The 17,390-nt window shown below is 40.7% G+C and overlaps 2 protein-coding genes across 2 annotated transcripts; both read left to right on the forward strand.

Moving 5' to 3' along the window:
• Window positions 1-2,837: 2,837 nt before the first annotated feature.
• On the forward strand, window positions 2,838-4,313 carry LOC308095581 (uncharacterized protein; the record flags this gene model as incomplete). The annotated part of the gene is made up of 3 exons (XM_080442632.1): window positions 2,838-2,889; window positions 3,723-3,836; window positions 4,053-4,313. 3 exons carry the CDS (start codon window positions 2,838-2,840, stop codon window positions 4,292-4,294), a joined length of 408 nt encoding a protein of 135 aa, XP_080298758.1. The 3' UTR covers window positions 4,295-4,313.
• Window positions 4,314-12,217: 7,904 nt separating this feature from the next.
• On the forward strand, window positions 12,218-15,190 carry LOC308094981 (uncharacterized protein). The gene is made up of 3 exons (XM_080441817.1): window positions 12,218-12,371; window positions 14,001-14,111; window positions 14,573-15,190. The coding sequence occupies exons 1-3, from the start codon at window positions 12,329-12,331 to the stop codon at window positions 14,782-14,784; spliced, it is 366 nt and encodes a 121-aa protein (XP_080297943.1). The 5' UTR covers window positions 12,218-12,328; the 3' UTR covers window positions 14,785-15,190.
• Window positions 15,191-17,390: the final 2,200 nt, after the last annotated feature.

Genomic DNA, 17,390 nt, shown 5'->3' on the forward strand with positions numbered 1-17,390 from the left:
CCTCACATAAATCAGTATACATTATCTCTGTAGTCATGTATACTGTGAGGAGGGGACAGGAGGTTTGTGTCAGCAGACCAGAGACTGTGGGAGGCAATGTTTCAGTGAATGAAATAAGAGGGAGTCAGGTTATGGAGAGTTTGTACAGTAGTTTGTGTTTGAATTATACGTGAAGATGAGAGTCATACGTGGAGACATTCACCAGAGCAAAGCATTGTCTCCAAACACATGTTGACACATGTGGGTAGCTACTGGGACGTACATCGGGGGCTTGATCAACCCCGGATGGGTCACCTGGTCGAGGTTGTATGTTGCAAGACCTGAAACGCCTGTCGACTCCAGGCTACAACACTGATGATACGTCCCATTCTGTTCAGTTATCCTTTGAAAAGAGATATTTCATTATTTATGAGAAGGGAAAAAAAGAAAAAAATCTACATGGAACGTTAAAAATGTCCTGGATGTATTAAAGTATAGCCAGGAGAAGACAGTGTGATGATTGACTTAATTTAGTTTATCATCAATTTACTTCAACAGTTGTCTCAGAAAATCAGGTTTCACATTCTCTACTCTTTCGTTAGAAATGTCAATTCAAAGACAGAGATATCAACATATGATGCCGCTCACAAGAGTGACAACTGTGTTGATTATCTTTCCTTGATAAACACCTACAATAAGAACTACTACTTGTTAAACAAGTTAGACCACTGTTTATCAACCTGAAAAACTAACTCTAAAAGGCCCATTGACCTGGAGGACAAAACATCCGTTAGTAAACTAGCCTCGATGGTTGTGTCAGTTAAGTACTTTTCATTCAATAAGGAGATTGTAATAACTGATTATTAGCATGGATCACTGATGAGGCCTACCCAACATAACGGATGCGATCACTGAAATGATTCCATATAAGATACTGGCCATCTTGGTGTATATGTGATGTGTTCTTGAGGACACGCAGCTGAATGTTCCCAAGTGAATGGATGAAATCCGTCAGGAGTAATTAATGCTGAAGCTGTGGCACAAGTCTGTTGTTTAAATTGTATGTAAACAACCCACACCCTACCCCCCCTACACCCCCACCCTACCTGGGTTGTACCCAGGTAGGGTGGGGTGGGATGGGGTGGGGTTGAGGGTGGCGGCACACAAAGGAGTTATACAGGTGTTATTTTGCACAACAATGGAACTGGGGAAAACTCACCTCTTTCAGATGCCAGCTGATTTGGCCTATTTTGTGCCAGGGACCTCTGCGGTATGCTGACTGGTGTCGTTTACCATACCTGCACATCTTCTCCAGGAAAGCAGTGACAAAATCCTCTGCACTTTAATGCTATCGCTGATCGGCCAATGCCGTCACCTTTGTTGTTAGTCCACTTGTTAATCATAGAATAATGTACAGAATCATTTCACTGTGAGATCTGTGAAAATGCATTGTTTTGGGGATTAAAATCCTTGTGGTTTTACTTCAACTTTCTGAAGTTAGTGCATAAGATATTTCATCCCTCGAGTTACGTCTGTTAGGCAAATAAAATGCATTTTCCTAATGGTAACACCATGGGTAACACTGCATCTGCATAAAAGTTTACCCGCTCGCCCCCAGCGGTTCTTGTATTCTTGTATTTGTTTTACTGAGGTTAAGTTTAGGAATAAAGTTAGGTTTAGGCATAATTTTATTTAGGTTACTTTTAGGAATAAGGTTATGTTTCGGCACAGTTTTACTGAGATTACGTTTAGGAATACCTGGTGGCGACCGTTCCGAGGTCACCCGATTTGACCCGGGGGGAGAGTGTTTTGGGGCGAGAGTTGTAACTTTAAAGTACAGAGATGATAATGTCACAGCTTTCCTGGAGCAGATGCACAGGTATAGTAAACGACACCAGTCAGACATCATTCCGCAGAGGTCCCTGGCACAAAATTGGCCAAATCAGCTGGCATCTGAACATTCCAGGTGGAAAGCATTCCAATGGTCTCATTTGCATTGTTGTGTTAAAATTCTCTCTATTGGCAATGTTCAGGGGTAAGACACATTTTTGATTCAAATGTTGTGTGCAAAACCATGGACCCTATGAAGCTATGATGTGAATTGTGGGCGAGCGTTCCGCACCGGCGTGGCGAGTGGACCGTTGTTGGGGGCGAGGGCTCCGCTCAAACTGGGCGAGCGGTCTGCTCAGAAAATGGGGGGCGAGCGTGTTTTGGGGCTTCCGGTTACCTTTCTACCATAACCAGCTGACAATAATTACCATACAAGTTGGGCTGTGGATGGTCAACACGCTAGCCTGGAGGAGAAGAGTGTGTGTGTGAGACATTTAAATACGTTTCTGAGTGAGTATGGATGCTATCTGAGAAGAGAACTGTAATGACATGGACATTTATAGTTGAAGGATATAGGACACTTAGTGTTGTGGAGTTTTGGATACTGTGCTTCAGGATAGTGCTACCAAATCTGTTGCAGTAGAGGTGCTCAGGACTTGTCTGCATACTGCATACCAGAGGATCAAGGTGCACACAGTTTGATTTTTCAGATCGCATTCCAAGTGGCAATGACCAAAGTTTGCGCACCCGGGGTAGGCAACCCGGCCTGACGGAGACCACAGTAGACGCATTGCTATCTACGAGTCATTCACCTAACAGAAGGAATGACAAAAAACCTGTATAACCCCTTCCTGTGTCGCCACCCCCACCCCAAACCATCTCATCCCATCCCATCCCATCCCATCCATCCCACCCTACCTGGGTTGTATTTAAACAACAGACTTGTGCCACAGCCTCAGCATTATTTTCATCCATTTACTTGGGATCAGAACAATCAGCTGTGTCTTGAAGAACACATACACACCAAAATGGCCAGGATCTTATATGGAATCATTGCAGTGATCGCATCCGTTATGTTGGGTAAGCCTCATCAGTGATCCATGCTAATAATCTGTTCCTCACAATCTCTTTACTGAATGAAAAGGACTTTACTGACGCAAAAATCGAAGCTAGTTTACTAACGGATGGTTTGTCCTCCAGGTCAATGGGCCTTTTAGAGTTTGTTTTTCAGGTTGATAAATAGTGGTCTAATATGTTTAACGGTTGCAGCAGTGTTGTTTTTTACGAACAATCGTCTCTAAATGTTGTTGCATCAACGAACTTAAAGAAAGAGTTTATCATTGGTTAGTATATGATTTCCTTTGACAGCAAACATGGTTCTTTACAATAACGTATGTGCTCTATGATGTTTAAATTCTTGAATCTGATTTTGTATATGTAGTATATCTGGCTGTCGTTCAGTAAAACCAGAGTGTAGTTGATCATTTTTGATCATTAGCACAGAATGTATGCAACACGGAACAGAAATGTTGTCCAAAAAGTCATTGGCCACTGTCATCAATGGCAAACAACTTTGTTTTTAATTTGGAGTGGTTTCAATAACAGTGTGTGTACAAATCCACCACATTCACATTCATTAGAATACTACAACAATGATCTACTCCTAAATGGATGATAAACTAAATTAAGTCAATCATCACACTGTCTTCTCCTAGCTACTTTAATAGATTCAGGACATTTTTCATGTTCCATGTAGATTATTTTGTTGAGTAAATCCATAAATAATGAAACACCTTTTTTCAAATGATAACTGAAAATAAGCATAATGCACTTTGATCCTATAAAAATGGTCTTTCAAGTTGTCCATGATGTTCTGAACTGAAACTAACTCCACACAAATTTCCATATTTTAGCGGACAGTCTGACCTGCAACAGTTGCAGTGTGGGTCTTCTGGGCTACTGCCTCGATTCTAAAGATGTCACCTGTACACAGAATAGCACAGAGGTCTGTTTTACTGCTGCATCAAGTAAGTCCTCCTCCCATCCTCATCACATCATTCATAGACATTCAAGCATTCATGCCTGAGAGATAGCATAGTCACTTTGAATTACTGTACCATCACTTCTTCACGCATTCACACTTACAGTAAAATTCTGCTAATGTAATGCATGCACACACAGTACATGAGTACATGTTTGACATTCACATTGACTCATCATCTCTCTGTGTTCCTTGTGTCCAGCATTCCCCAGCATCACCGGCTTTAATGGTTTCAGCAGCCAGGGCTGCACGGCGACCACCGGATGCAATGCCACCACCAACGCCACCCTGCTGGGCATCGCCTACGAGACCAAGATCGACTGTTGCTCCACTGATAAATGCAACCCAGTCACACTCAGCGGAGCCCCCACGACCAAGCTGTCCCTGACTGCTGCTCTTGGTGCAGCCGTCCTTGCCTCTGTCTGCGGAACCATGATTTATTAGTCACTAAACTGGAATCCAACACCTTATTTTGTAATTTGTGTGATTTGCACTCAGTTGAATCATATTAAGTCCTACTTATAATTCCTTGTTGAGCTGAGATATTCAGAGCCAAAGCCTTTCTTTTTTACTTGTTTACATCATGGAAGTTGATCTTTGTAGTGCTTTAGGTAAAACACTGAATTCAAACCCCTTCCATTGTTATATTTTTCATGTTATTTATTTGTTAAGTTACTGTTGAACCTTTGGGACAAAATGAAGGAGAAGAAATAAAGAAAAATAAGTTTGATTACTGTGTTTGCTATATGTTTATTTTCTCACATAATTGATGGATTATTAACTATTTTCTCTCCCATTCTATTTATTCCATTCAAATGAACTTTAATACGTTGCAGTATATATACAGTATATATAATTACAGATGTCCACAATATGTCCACTGAAATTTTTATTCTTTCTGATTTCTCAATAATGAGGCTTCCAATTCCAATTGTACTACTCCAATATATAAAACGTTTTCAATCACTCTCACTCAAGAGAGGCTCCCTGTTCCACAAATAATCCAGTTCAGAATTGTATGCTGTAAATAATTCTCCAGTTGTCTTGTCACTCACTAATATGTGAGGAGATGTCAGTCAACATGTGTTTTGGTCTGGTGAATGTCTCCACGACACGTATGACTCTCATCTTCACGTATGACTCAACAATTCAAACACAAACTACAAAATCTCCATAACCTGACTCCCTCTTATCTCATTCACTGACACACTCCCTCCCACAGTCTCGGGTCTGCCAATCTGGGAACCCATTGGCAAAAAAAGGAGGAAAAAATATAGTTTTTCCTTTGTCAACATTCAGGAAGAGGTTATTGTTCTCGCACCACTGAGTCAGATTGTCTATTTCTCTCCTAGTCCGTCACATCGTTGTTCTTAATCAGGCCTAGTACAGTTGTATCATCAGCGAACTTGATCACCATGTTTGAGCTGTGCGTGGCCTCACAATCAAGTGTGTAGAGGGAGCAAAGGAGGGGGCTCAGGACACAGCCCTGGGGGGCTCTGTTGTTGATGGTCAGAGAAGTGGATGTCATGGAACCCATCCTTACCACCGGACACGTTTTGTGTCAAGTATGGTGAGGACAATGGTGTTGAATACAGAACTATAATCTACAAACAACATTCTCAGGTAGGAGTTTCTGTTTTCCAGATGAGTGACAGCTGCATGAAGTGTTGTGGCTATTGCATCCTCAGTCGATCTGTTCTGACGGTATGCATATTAGTGCTTGTCCAGGCCTGGCATCAAACTAAATTCGTTTTTTTTATTAACTTCTCATAACATTTACTCACTGTAGATGTGAGAGCCACAGGGTGCCAATCATTTAGGCTTGAAATCTTGGAAAATGTTTGGCACTGGTACAATGACAGATGATTTAAAACAGGAGGGATACACACCTGTGGCAAGAGAGAGGTTAAATATGTCTTTGTACACACCAGCCAACTGCTCCGCACACGTTTTGATCACTCCTCCTGGAACACCTCCTAATATTAATTTGCTTGAACTCCTTACACACCTCCCCTTCTGTGATAGCCAGAGCACTGGACAGGGCGACGGTGGTGAGGGCTCTCTTCTGGGGCCTCTTTTTACATCAAAGCGTGTGTAGAAATGATTCAACTCCTCCGGGAGGGATGCAGGGACATTGACTGCATTTCTGAGATTACTTTCATAGCCGTTATATTGTGCAGCCCCTGCCGGACACTGCGCGAGTTGTTGCCACTTAATAGTGTCTCGATGTTTTCTCTTGGGTGTTGGTCTGACCAAAAGCAAGTTTAATTACAGCAGATATTGATATGGAGGGGGAGAGAACTGTGTGTAGGCTCCTCTCTCTACACAAAGAAACATCAGTCTATCATAGCAGAATGAAACAGAGGAGTCTTACATTGGACACTACTGGAGGAACAAGGGAAACCATTTCAAAGACAGGTTTTGTACACAGATAACGATCAACATGGTTACAGTGAGGAAGGGAACAATGCACGAGACATGCTCAGTTTACGTCATCAACCACACACACACACACACACACACACACACACACACACACACACACACACACACACACACACACACACACACACACACACACACACACACACACACACACACACACACACACACACACACACACTTATATGAGAGCACAGTGGTTCTCAGTGTTTGCTTGGCTTCATACCAACTAAAGCCTACGCCAACAAAATCATTTCTCATAGCTCTGTCAATTAATTAATTAATAAAAAAAAACAAATTCATGGATCAATTACTTAATTAATTAATTCATGGGATAGCAAAGGCAACGTCAAGTTCTTCACAAAGAGCTGGCTGAATAGCAGCTGGACCAGCATCAATCAGTTGCGTTGTAACAGCTTCCTTTTAAGGTATCCATGTTGTTCTTTGCTATTTTATCTGTCTGGCATAGTGTTACATGATACTGATCATGATACTGACATGATACTGACCATGATACTGACATCATACTGAACATGACACTGACATGAAACTGACACGATACTGACATGATACTGACAGGATACTGACCATGATGATACTGACATGATACTGACCATGATACTGACCATGACACTGACATGATACTGACCATGATACTGACCATGACTAACCATGATACCATTATGTCACTGACATGATACTGAAACAAGCAATAAACCATGCACATACACTAACTAAAACCAGGTGCTGGGCTAAGGTCAGAATCCAAAGAGAATCAAGTCTGCACACTGGGTCATGCTCCAAAGCTTAAAGATTTATTGGTTCCTTTACACCATCAGGCTCTTCATCAGACTGACCATGATACTGACCATGACTAACCATGATACTGACATGACACTGACCGTGACTAACCATGATACTGACATGACACTGACATGATACCGACATGATACGCCATGATACTGACATGATACTAGCATGATACTGCCCACAATACTGACCACATACTGACCACATACTGACCATGATACTGAACCATATATTCTGACCAAGATACTGATACTGACATGATACTGACATGATACCTACATGATACACCATGATTCTGTCAGTATCAGGGACTGGCATCCATGTGACAGGGCTGGTAACATGTTGCCATGTTAACATCATGTACTATGGTAACATGGTACCATGGCAGGGCCATGACAGCCCTGTCATTCAGTGCTGTGAGAGGGGCCTGAGGTGACAGGGCCCGCCTGACATCCATATACAATTCTACTTCGTAACAGGCTTGTTTTCTCTCCCAGGGAAGTAATAATTATTACATAATAATCACATACAGTACTAACAGTCCATTTAATATAAAATCTAATGGGCTAGTTTTCTAAATTATCCCATTATGTGGAAGACATTGTAGTCTGGTAGACTAGACTGGAAATGTTTGTTCTTCAGTGACAAGATACTTTGCATAATGACTGACTGACCGCATATCCTCCCATTCCGCCCAGTTCCATTTGAGTCCCTGACCTGTAAAAGCTGTTGGTTGGGTATAATGCATTCCTGCCTCTTCAGGTCCAATTTACAAATGAGCAGATGCTCTTATCCAGAGTATAAGTGCGAGATCAGTGTAAATGGCATGAACAAGTCAACAGATGACAGGGTAAATAGTCATATAAGAAGAGTGCAAAGAAAACCATTTAGTGCTTCAAAGAAACTAGGATACCAGATAAACATCAAACCTAGCGTCTGTCTAAACAACATCTTATCTAAATAACGTTCTTAGGATTTGTGGTCAAGCTAAATCAGAATAAGAGAACATGTGAAGTAACCAACATACAGCATTGCAGTATCTGCATAGTATAGATAGCACTATAGCAACTATAACTAGCAACTATAGCAGTGGTGTAAAGTAACTAAGTACATGTACTTAGGTATTTTTTACTTTACTGGAGTATTTCCAATCTTCAATATGTTTACTTCTACTCCATTACATCTCAGAAGCAAATATTGTACTTTTGCTCCACTACAATTATTAAAAAACATTAGTTACTTTGTAGATTTTGATTATTATTACAAAACATACATTAACCACCTCAGCCCTATTTAAACTTTGGATATTTGAAAATAGCCGATCTACAAGCTCACAACGTGGCGCATCGCGACGCATTGTGTGAGCTTGTAGATCGGCTATTTTCAAAATACTTTATACGTTTTAGACATAATGACAACTTGTGAAACGGGACATTCTGCATAATGAGTACTTTTAGTTTTGGTACTTTAAGTATATTTTGATGCCAATACTTAACTTTTACTGAAGTACATTTTGATTACCGGAATTTTTACTTGTAACAGAGTATTTCTACACTGCGGTATTGATACTTTAACTTAAGTAAAAAATGTGAGTACTTTTTCCACCACTGACACTGGGTGAGTTGCACCTCTCCAAGACTAGAACAAGTGGAATTTTTTGTTTATGTTTTTACAGTATCTAATATTGGAACGTCATAGACACAGAACACCTTGGTGTGTGCATTAAAACCAGTTCTGAACTCTAACTTCCTTGTTCCCCTCTGCATTCAATGCCACTAGTTTTTTTCCAAGCCTCCAGACAAAAGCTTGCTTGACATCGCTTTACAACTAAGCAAACCTACAGTAATGACACAGTCAGTCACCTGATCCTGTTGCAGCACTGACCAGAACAGATCCAGCGCCATCCGGCTGTCTGTCACTGCTATGGTGGCTGTTTGGAGTAGCTGGCACTCTAGAACAACAGAAAAAAATACATACAGTATATATTTTTAAATATAGAAGCATTTGGCAAACATATTTTCACTGTACTGTATGTATATGTTAGGTTTTTCTCCCATACTTTTTCTCTGTTGTATACTTTGAAATGTATAAGAAATATTACATGTCTGTATGGAAAAGGCCTCTGAAGAAGAGTGTAGATTTTACATCTGGGTCAGGGTGTAGTCATTTTAAAGAACAGGATTTAAAAGCGGGTTCTGGTCATGTGGTGAATGTTTATTCAAGCTAGGGATTGTTTTGTTCTCAGTGCTAAAATGACAGCCACTGAGTGAAAAGGTGAAGTGCTTTTATTTCATCACACTAGACTACTGTAATTCCCTACACTCTGCCCTCAGTAAAAAATAAAAGCTATATCCTGTCTCCAACTACTACAGAATTCAGCTGCTAGACTGCTAAGTAATTATAAGAAACGCAACCATAATATCACACGTCACACCCATCATTCTGCTCTCAGTGCTCTCCAAGAATTGATTTAAGATTTGACTTGATTGAGATTTGAATCTGATGTACTTTTAAACCCCTGCAAGGACAAGCTTCCAGTTACTTTTAGGATATTCACAGTCCCCTATGAGCCTGTGTGCAGCCATAGATCCTCAGATAGGGCCCTTCTGGTTGTACCTGAAACTCGCCTCGTTACTCGGGGTAATCGAGATTTACGTAAGGATCTAAAGCTAGCAAACAAATATATATACATCATTTTTGTCTAGTCCTTTTCTCAGTGGAATTTGCCTCTTACGGTTATCGTTTTAATTAACATTATTTTATGTTCTGATTTAACTTTTATCTCTTTATGGTCATCTTGCTGCTCTTCCTACCTTGTTCTGTAAAGCGTAGCCCTGTTTGGAAAAGCACTAAAGACATTTCTGATTCAGTAGTGGTGGTGGTAATAAAGTACATTGAAAAGCAGCTAATCAGCCATGGGAAATTCATGTGCATTAATGGATTTCTCGGATATCTATGTGTAACCATGGCAGAAATATAACAGATCAGTAACTTCGACTACGCCACCCTGGGAGTTTCACCCAAAGAATCAATTAAAGTGCTTAAGTAACCACACTGGAGTGCAACACAGGTTCGTTTGTAAAAGACAAGATACTACAGATACTACTACCACATTTATTTCAAATGCCACAGGATGATATCATACTGATATTATACTTTAATTAGACAAGTTAATCACAATTAAATCACAATTTAATGTTAAAAGAGTAGAAAGCGCTATAATAAAATACACAAGTGAAAGGCCACAGTCAGACTGTAGGGGGGGCGGAGAGACAGAGGAGTTAGTACAGTGAGGGTTCAAACACTTCAAAACTAAAAACATACTTACACACAACACTATTGGTGGGTTAGGTGCACACAAACCACACACACACACACACACACACACACACACATGCAGTGGAAAGCAGAAGTTCTCCCCCACAGTGAGACTGCGGTCGCCTCCAACTAGTGGGGTACAATAAATGGCAATTAGATATATATAAACAGTGGCAGTTGGATTATCAATGAAAATAAAATACATCGGAAATAAGGGTCTAACAAAAGGGGCAAAGGCAGCAATGGAGCTAAGGAGTGCCTATAAAACAAAAGACAACAGTTAGCCCCCACCAGGCATTAATATTATACATCAAAAATATATTCAAATCAAAATACAGAACACTATAGTACCTCAACAGTCAAGGTCTGTCTATAGGGTAGGGGCACGGAAGCATACACAGTGGCACCATAACAGGAGTACAATAGCAGGAGAATACAGAGGCCTAAAAGTACAGAATTGTGTTAGAACCACCATGCTCTATGGTGTAAAGTTGCCTTTTGTATAATTATATTGTGCCCTCAGCACAATATCTATCTATACAATTGGGAAACTGGCTGAAAGGTAGGTAGGTAGGGAGGGAAACTGGCTGAAAGGTGGGGGAAAAAAACTGCGCACTGCGCATGCCTATGTGTGGAGTGAAACCCAACACCACGCAGCTGCTTTTGTAATGTCCCCACACAACACCGTCCGCATCTGGGTTGCCAAGTTTGGGGTGACAAGCACACAGGTCAGTGTTGCCAGATGTGCGCCAGAAACAAGCAACCACCTTCATGAAAAAAAATTAACAGCCGATGGGGTCCGCGATGTTTCACGGGGGTCCGCGATGTTTCGCGGGGGTCCCAAGACTCCCAGGGGGTCCGCGGACCCCCTAGAAGTAAAATTATTTAAAAAATAATAAAAACTTTTTTGGGGGAAATATCTTCATGAAAAAAATAAACAGCCGATGGGGTCCGCGATGTTTCACGGGGGTCCGCGATGTCTCGCGGGGGTCCCAAGACTCCCAGGGGGTCCGCGGACCCCCTGGGAGTAAAATTATTTAAAAAAATTAAAACACTTTTTTGAGGGACATTTCTTCATGAAAAACCAAAAACAGCCGATGGGGTCCGCGATGTGTCACGGGGGTCCGCAATGTTTCGTGGCGGTCCCCAAGAAGTAAGATTATTTTATAAAATATAAAAACTTTTTTGGGGGAAATTTTTAGCCCACGATTTTTGAACCCCAAAATAAGCGAGCCCTCGCTTATTTTTGCGCGAACGTAATTTGTTTGGCATTGTGGTGAATGTTGTGTGTGCTGCGAATGTTTGTTGTGTGCAGCTTAATGTCAGAGTGTTTGTGTTGGAGCGCCTCAGTGCGGCTGCAGAGTTCATGGGTTAGGGTTAGGGTTGTGCATGTGTGGCTGTGGCTTTACAGTTTTCCTTCGCCTTGTCTGTAGGTCACGGCCTGGAGACCCCAGGGTCTCCAGGGACCCCTAAGGGGGGGGGGGCCGAACCCTCTGGGTATTTTATTATTTTTTTTTAATCCCATGATTTTGTACCCCCAAACAAAATTTTCTTTGGGGGGGTTAGGGGGTGGGTACTAGAATTCTGCCCGCGTAGCGGGCAGAACTTCTAGTAATTATACAAAAGGCAACTTTACACCATGTACCTCCGGTTAGGTGAGGTTTGGGCCCTACACACACCTCTTGGCCTCTGCTCTGATCCTGATCTGATTACGTGAAAGTGTCAGACTTCCTCTTAGCGGGAAGAACCTGATTTACCTCATTCTTTTCTTCTTTGTCATTGTCTTTTCTTTCCTGGCATACTTTCTAGTCGTCTGTAGCCTTCCTTGAGTGCAACACAAAATTAACCTTCTTTTCACCAGAAGTATCTTTTGTACCTTCTGTCTACAGGACAATTAGTAGTGATAACATGTGGAAAGCAGTGATTATCGTGGGAGCCTTCATAGCAGCTGGTAAGTAATCTTTATCTGAGTGTTATTGATTTGATGAGACCAGGACTGAATACAAGTGAAAATAATTTCTTTTATGTAAAATATTTTTTTGTTTGTTTGTTTGTTAGTAGAGTCGAGATAACCTTATTTATCTACAAGTGGGTCATGTCATAAATTTACATGGCTATAAACCAAATATGCTACATTAATTCAAAATTAGTACTTTCACTTTTTCCTTATGTAACTTTTTTTTATGAATAAAATGTATTTTGTCCAATCTGTATGGCAGAGTATGTTAATACAATATAACTTATATAATTGGGGTGGTTGTATTTTGTCTCCCTGCTCTTCTATTGAGACATTTAGATTGTGTCAAAGGTCATGTCTCACCTAGACATGAATTTTTACCTGATGGTCAAGATTCAATGTATCCCCTGAGCAAGCAGGCTGGCTCTATTAGCTCAATGGTAAACATTTCAGCACTTGCGATGAAACCAGGTTAAATCTAAGTTGTATTCAAATTAGATTTCCCAAAGTAATAACTAACTAAACATCATTATAATACAGTGCCGTTTGTAAGTCCTAAAATGCGAAAACGAGTTTGCAATGAGTTCCCTTCACCGGATTTCCTGTGTTTTCCCCTTAGAGCTTTTCATTCATACAGAATATAAGGTTAATAACATAAGTCTAAAATGTTGTTCTACAACATCAATTACAGCCATCTCAATCATGCATTTTGAAGCTGCGCTTTAAAAAATATAAACTTTTCCTTTGTGGTTCAAAAAAGTTATTTTGATTTGTGACAATTAGTGTTGAACAAAACGTGTTATTATATTTATCTAAAACCCTTTGTAAAACTTCCATTGAAAATCTGTGGTGGGAACCATGGATGTCAGAACCCTGGCAGGAGTAACTTCCGGGTTGGCCTACAAAAATAAGTCATCCATGCAGCTTTTTATTGGAGGAGTAGAATCACTAAAAGAAAAAGTTATTTTCAGTTGAGAGAATTTCAAGTCACACGACTCCTGGAGGCTCATAAACAGTCCTGGGAATGGGACAAACAAAGAGAATGACTACTGGTTCTATTAATAGCCACCCATGATTAAATCTCCTGAGGCCTCCTGAGGAATTACTATAGCACACTGGCAGAATAACATTCCTAAATCAATGAAGCACAATATCAGGTCCAATGTACAGTATAGACTATAGAGATATTCTCATGAAGTATGTATTCTGCGTTTTTGCAGTGGGCTGCACTGAATCTTCTAAAAGTGACATACAACATGTGTTGTGCGAGTAGATTACCGGATGAATGCGTCAAACACATGAGCTCAACGTACCCAATCGAATCCAGTTGGAGACCTGTGTTGCATGTCCTTCCCTTTCTCTGCCACCTCAGTTTCCTGTCTCTCTACTGTCCTATCTAAAAACTATTACGGTCTGAAAGATACAATTCCTCCCTATAGCAATATTCTTCCTTTAAATTTGTACTACATTAGCAAGACAAAGCTGCTCTGCTACCTGCTTTACATCTGATAAGAGGGTGCACAATGTGAAGTACAAGTTCAGTCAGTCACCTTGATCATATGTGTGTATACCTGTGAGACACTGCTGGGTGAGTTGTGAACCTGATGTCCTTGCATTCCACAGCTCAGTGTCTGACCTGCACGCAGTGTCCCGTCGGTGTGTTTGGGAAGTGCCTGTTTCCATCAGATGTTGTGTGTGACAACTCTACTCTTAACTGCTACTCTGGAGAAGCACGTGAGTTTCTTCACTGTATGAATGCTGAAAGAAGAAAAGTTAAGGCAAGATAAGACAATTTAAGAAAGGATTAAAAGCAGATTTTCTTTTATGATGTTCTGCATAGTAGTGTATATCTGTCTGTCATTAAATGACTATGAATTGAGTACAAAGGACCCCAATAGAAACAAGCCAATGGCTTTCTTTTTTTTTTTCTTTCTATTAGCTGACCTGTATTGAACTGAACTTTCATGTGCTTTTTCTGCAAACTTCTAATAAAGTATTCAATCAATCAATCAATCAATCAGATCACAAATCTTTTAAAAGAAAGAATGAATGCTATATTAAATATTCATGTGCGTACACCCGAAATGTTAATAAGTTAGAAAAATTGTGGTCTTTGAGCTACGCATGATCTTTCAGGTTGCCTATACAGTTTCCAAACCAATTACATCTTCTTCTTCCATTCTCAACCCTCCCAGAATTCAATGCCACAGGAGTCCTCTCCCTGCACAACCGTGGGTGTCTGGACTCAGACCTGTGTGGGAAGACGCTGACAGGCTCTATCCTGGGAGCAGGATTCACAAGCAGCTTTCAGTGCTGCCAGACAGACCTCTGTAATGGAGCCATCTCTGTTCAGTTCTTATCCCTGACCACCACAGCACTCTGCATCGCCATGCTGGTTTCTGTATGAGGCAATGGGCCCTTGCAGTTCAACCTCTCCATCAAGCGTCTCTATACGTTTCTATTGCTTACGAAATCAACTTTTAAATAGCCTGTACCTGCAACAATCTGGTATTTCTTACAGGCTTTAATCTAAGTATAATGTAGTGATTATGTATGCATCAATATTTTATTTTTCTATTTCATTATGAATGCAGTGCATGAAACCACATTACAATTATATGGCAATTGCCTATGTTCATGCATTAGATAGTCTCATATAAAGGCTCAATAACTCTGTGGTACTTGATTGAATTGATGTGCAAGTATATTGATCAACAGCAAATTATAGGCTACTGTGATTCTTATAATGCTACTTGAATTGACCTCAACATTCCCTTTTCAAAACACTTATTAAATATTTACATTCACATCCATTCTTGGTATTTCTGCTTTTCACCCATTTCAATAAACAGGCCTACTATAGTGTTATTAATAAATAATAATGGTTCCTGGGATTCCAAAGGAAAATAAGGAATGTTGATAACTGAATAGTCATCATTGTTATCTTTCTGCGTCAGATGCTCATATTTGTCATTAGGGCTATCCATAATCCTCTCAGTTGGCCTTCATAGCAACCACGGGCTGCATAGAAGTGGTTCAAGTGATTCAACTCCTTTAACAAACATAATCTCCCTTTTGTGTAACACAAAACTAAACAAATCGTTAGAGAACAAAACCAGCCATCATCCGGTCTAAAGACTTAATTTGTTGGGCGTGTAACAGAAACACAAAGAAAAGTATGGATGAATACCTGGCTTTTACATCAAGGGTCATCAACGTCATCCAGGTGATTGTCACCCCACGCAATTATTACACAGCTTTGTCTCACTATAGCTTTACAGCATCATTCTGAGTCTGACCCAATGGTTGTATTAAAGGTGCCTGACATTCCAGTCTATAAACCTAGTATGCCATCTAGTGGCTGAGGATGAGAACGACATCACAGTCACACTGATAACTGTCATAATATAACTGACAGACACAGAGCCATGTGTTAGCAACAACCCCTGATCTCAAGTCTGGAGGCGTAGCATAACCATGCTGAAAATAAATGAATGAATAAAAGTAGAGGCAAAGTAGAGGCAGAGTAGGGGTCTAAGATCTCTAAGAACTGTACAAACAAATAGGGAGCCGGAGCAACACCAAGGAGATATGCAGACGCCTGAGATGGCTGGGATATGTGCTAGCAGGACCGCATTACAAACGTGGCCTTAAGATGGACACCACCAGGCAAAAGAAAACCTGCGAGGCCCAAAACCACCTGGTGCAGAAGTTAGAACTGTGACACAAGAGCTGAACAGATGAACCTGTCATGGGGAGAGGCACAACATACAGTATCCTGGTGTCAGTATCCTGGTGTCAGTATTCTGGTCAGTATCCTGGTATCAGCATCCTGGTGTCAGTATCCTGGTGTCAGTATCCTGGTGTCAGTATGCTGGTGTCAGTATCCTGGTGTCAGTATCCTGGTGTCAGTATCCTGGTGTTAGTATTCTGATCAGTATGCTGGTGTCAGTATTCTGGTGTCAGTATGCTGGTGTCAGTATCCTGCTCAGTGGTGTCAGTAATTCAGAATTACTTTGTATTGATTTGCATTTTTTTGATTTGCAGACCCATTTGTATGGGTTGCAAGTTGCAACCCATAAAAATGGGTACGTGACCGAAAAATGGGTCCCGGCTTCTGCAAATCAACACCAAGTAATTCTGAATTATCACCTTTATCCTATAACGAAACATTTATATCCTAATGGGAGTGGTCTCTTCCAGGATGGCCATACACCAATCCACAGGGCACAAGGGGGTGCTAAGGCCTTTGCGGTTACCAGATCTCAACCCAGTGGAACACCAGTGGAGATTTTTTTAAACGTGGACACCGCTCACCACCATAATCTAAACACCAAATGAAGGTGTTTTGTATTTAGTTAGAATGGGGCTCCATCCCTCTTAGAGTTCCAGAAACGTGTACAATCTATGCCAAGGTGCACTGAAGTTTTTCTGGCAGGTGTGGTGGCCCAACACCTTACTACAGACACTAAAGTTGTTTTATTTTGTTAATTCGTCACCCTTCTATATAAAATATGTATTATTACTGTATAGTAGAGTTGTATTATATCATTATGATAAGCCTTGACTGTGGGCTTTATATAAACCTGTCACTCTCACATCGGCACTGCACTCTTTGCCTAATTATTTATTGAGTATATATATATATATATATATATATATATATATATATATATATATATATATATATACATAATCGTCTCCCACAGTATATTTTTACCTAAAGTTTTGGGCATTTCTTATAATAGGCTATTTTATTTTCCGTATGGGCAACTTGGGCAAGATTTGTGTACAAGCATCAAAGAGCTGGAGGGAAGGCAAGATGACTAGAACCTATAGGGAGGAGGGGGGATGTCGCGGACGGACGTTCACGCTGTGATTGGCTAGGTGGTTGTCACGGGAGACAGCAAACGATTTTCGAGATGGTTGAACTTGAAGATGTAGTTTATTTACTACAAATAGACACCCCACCCAAGTGTGTGCACCTGGTGTGCACTCACTGTTTATATACAC

Source organism: Gymnoscopelus braueri (assembly GCF_963280865.1).
Source record: "Gymnoscopelus braueri genome assembly, chromosome: 11".
Classification (NCBI taxonomy): Eukaryota; Metazoa; Chordata; class Actinopteri; order Myctophiformes; family Myctophidae; genus Gymnoscopelus; species Gymnoscopelus braueri.

What these genes read in the sequence shown, in the direction of transcription:
- LOC308094981 (XM_080441817.1), top strand. Translation starts at nt 12,329, where the DNA reads ATGTGGAAAGCAGTGATTATCGTGGGAGCCTTCATAGCAGCTG. An exon ending in GGGAGCCTTCATAGCAGCTG is followed by an intron (nt 12,372 to 14,000) that starts GTAAGTAATCTT and finishes TGCATTCCACAG; the next exon opens with CTCAGTGTCTGACCTGCACG. An exon ending in CTGCTACTCTGGAGAAGCAC is followed by an intron (nt 14,112 to 14,572) that starts GTGAGTTTCTTC and finishes CAACCCTCCCAG; the next exon opens with AATTCAATGCCACAGGAGTC.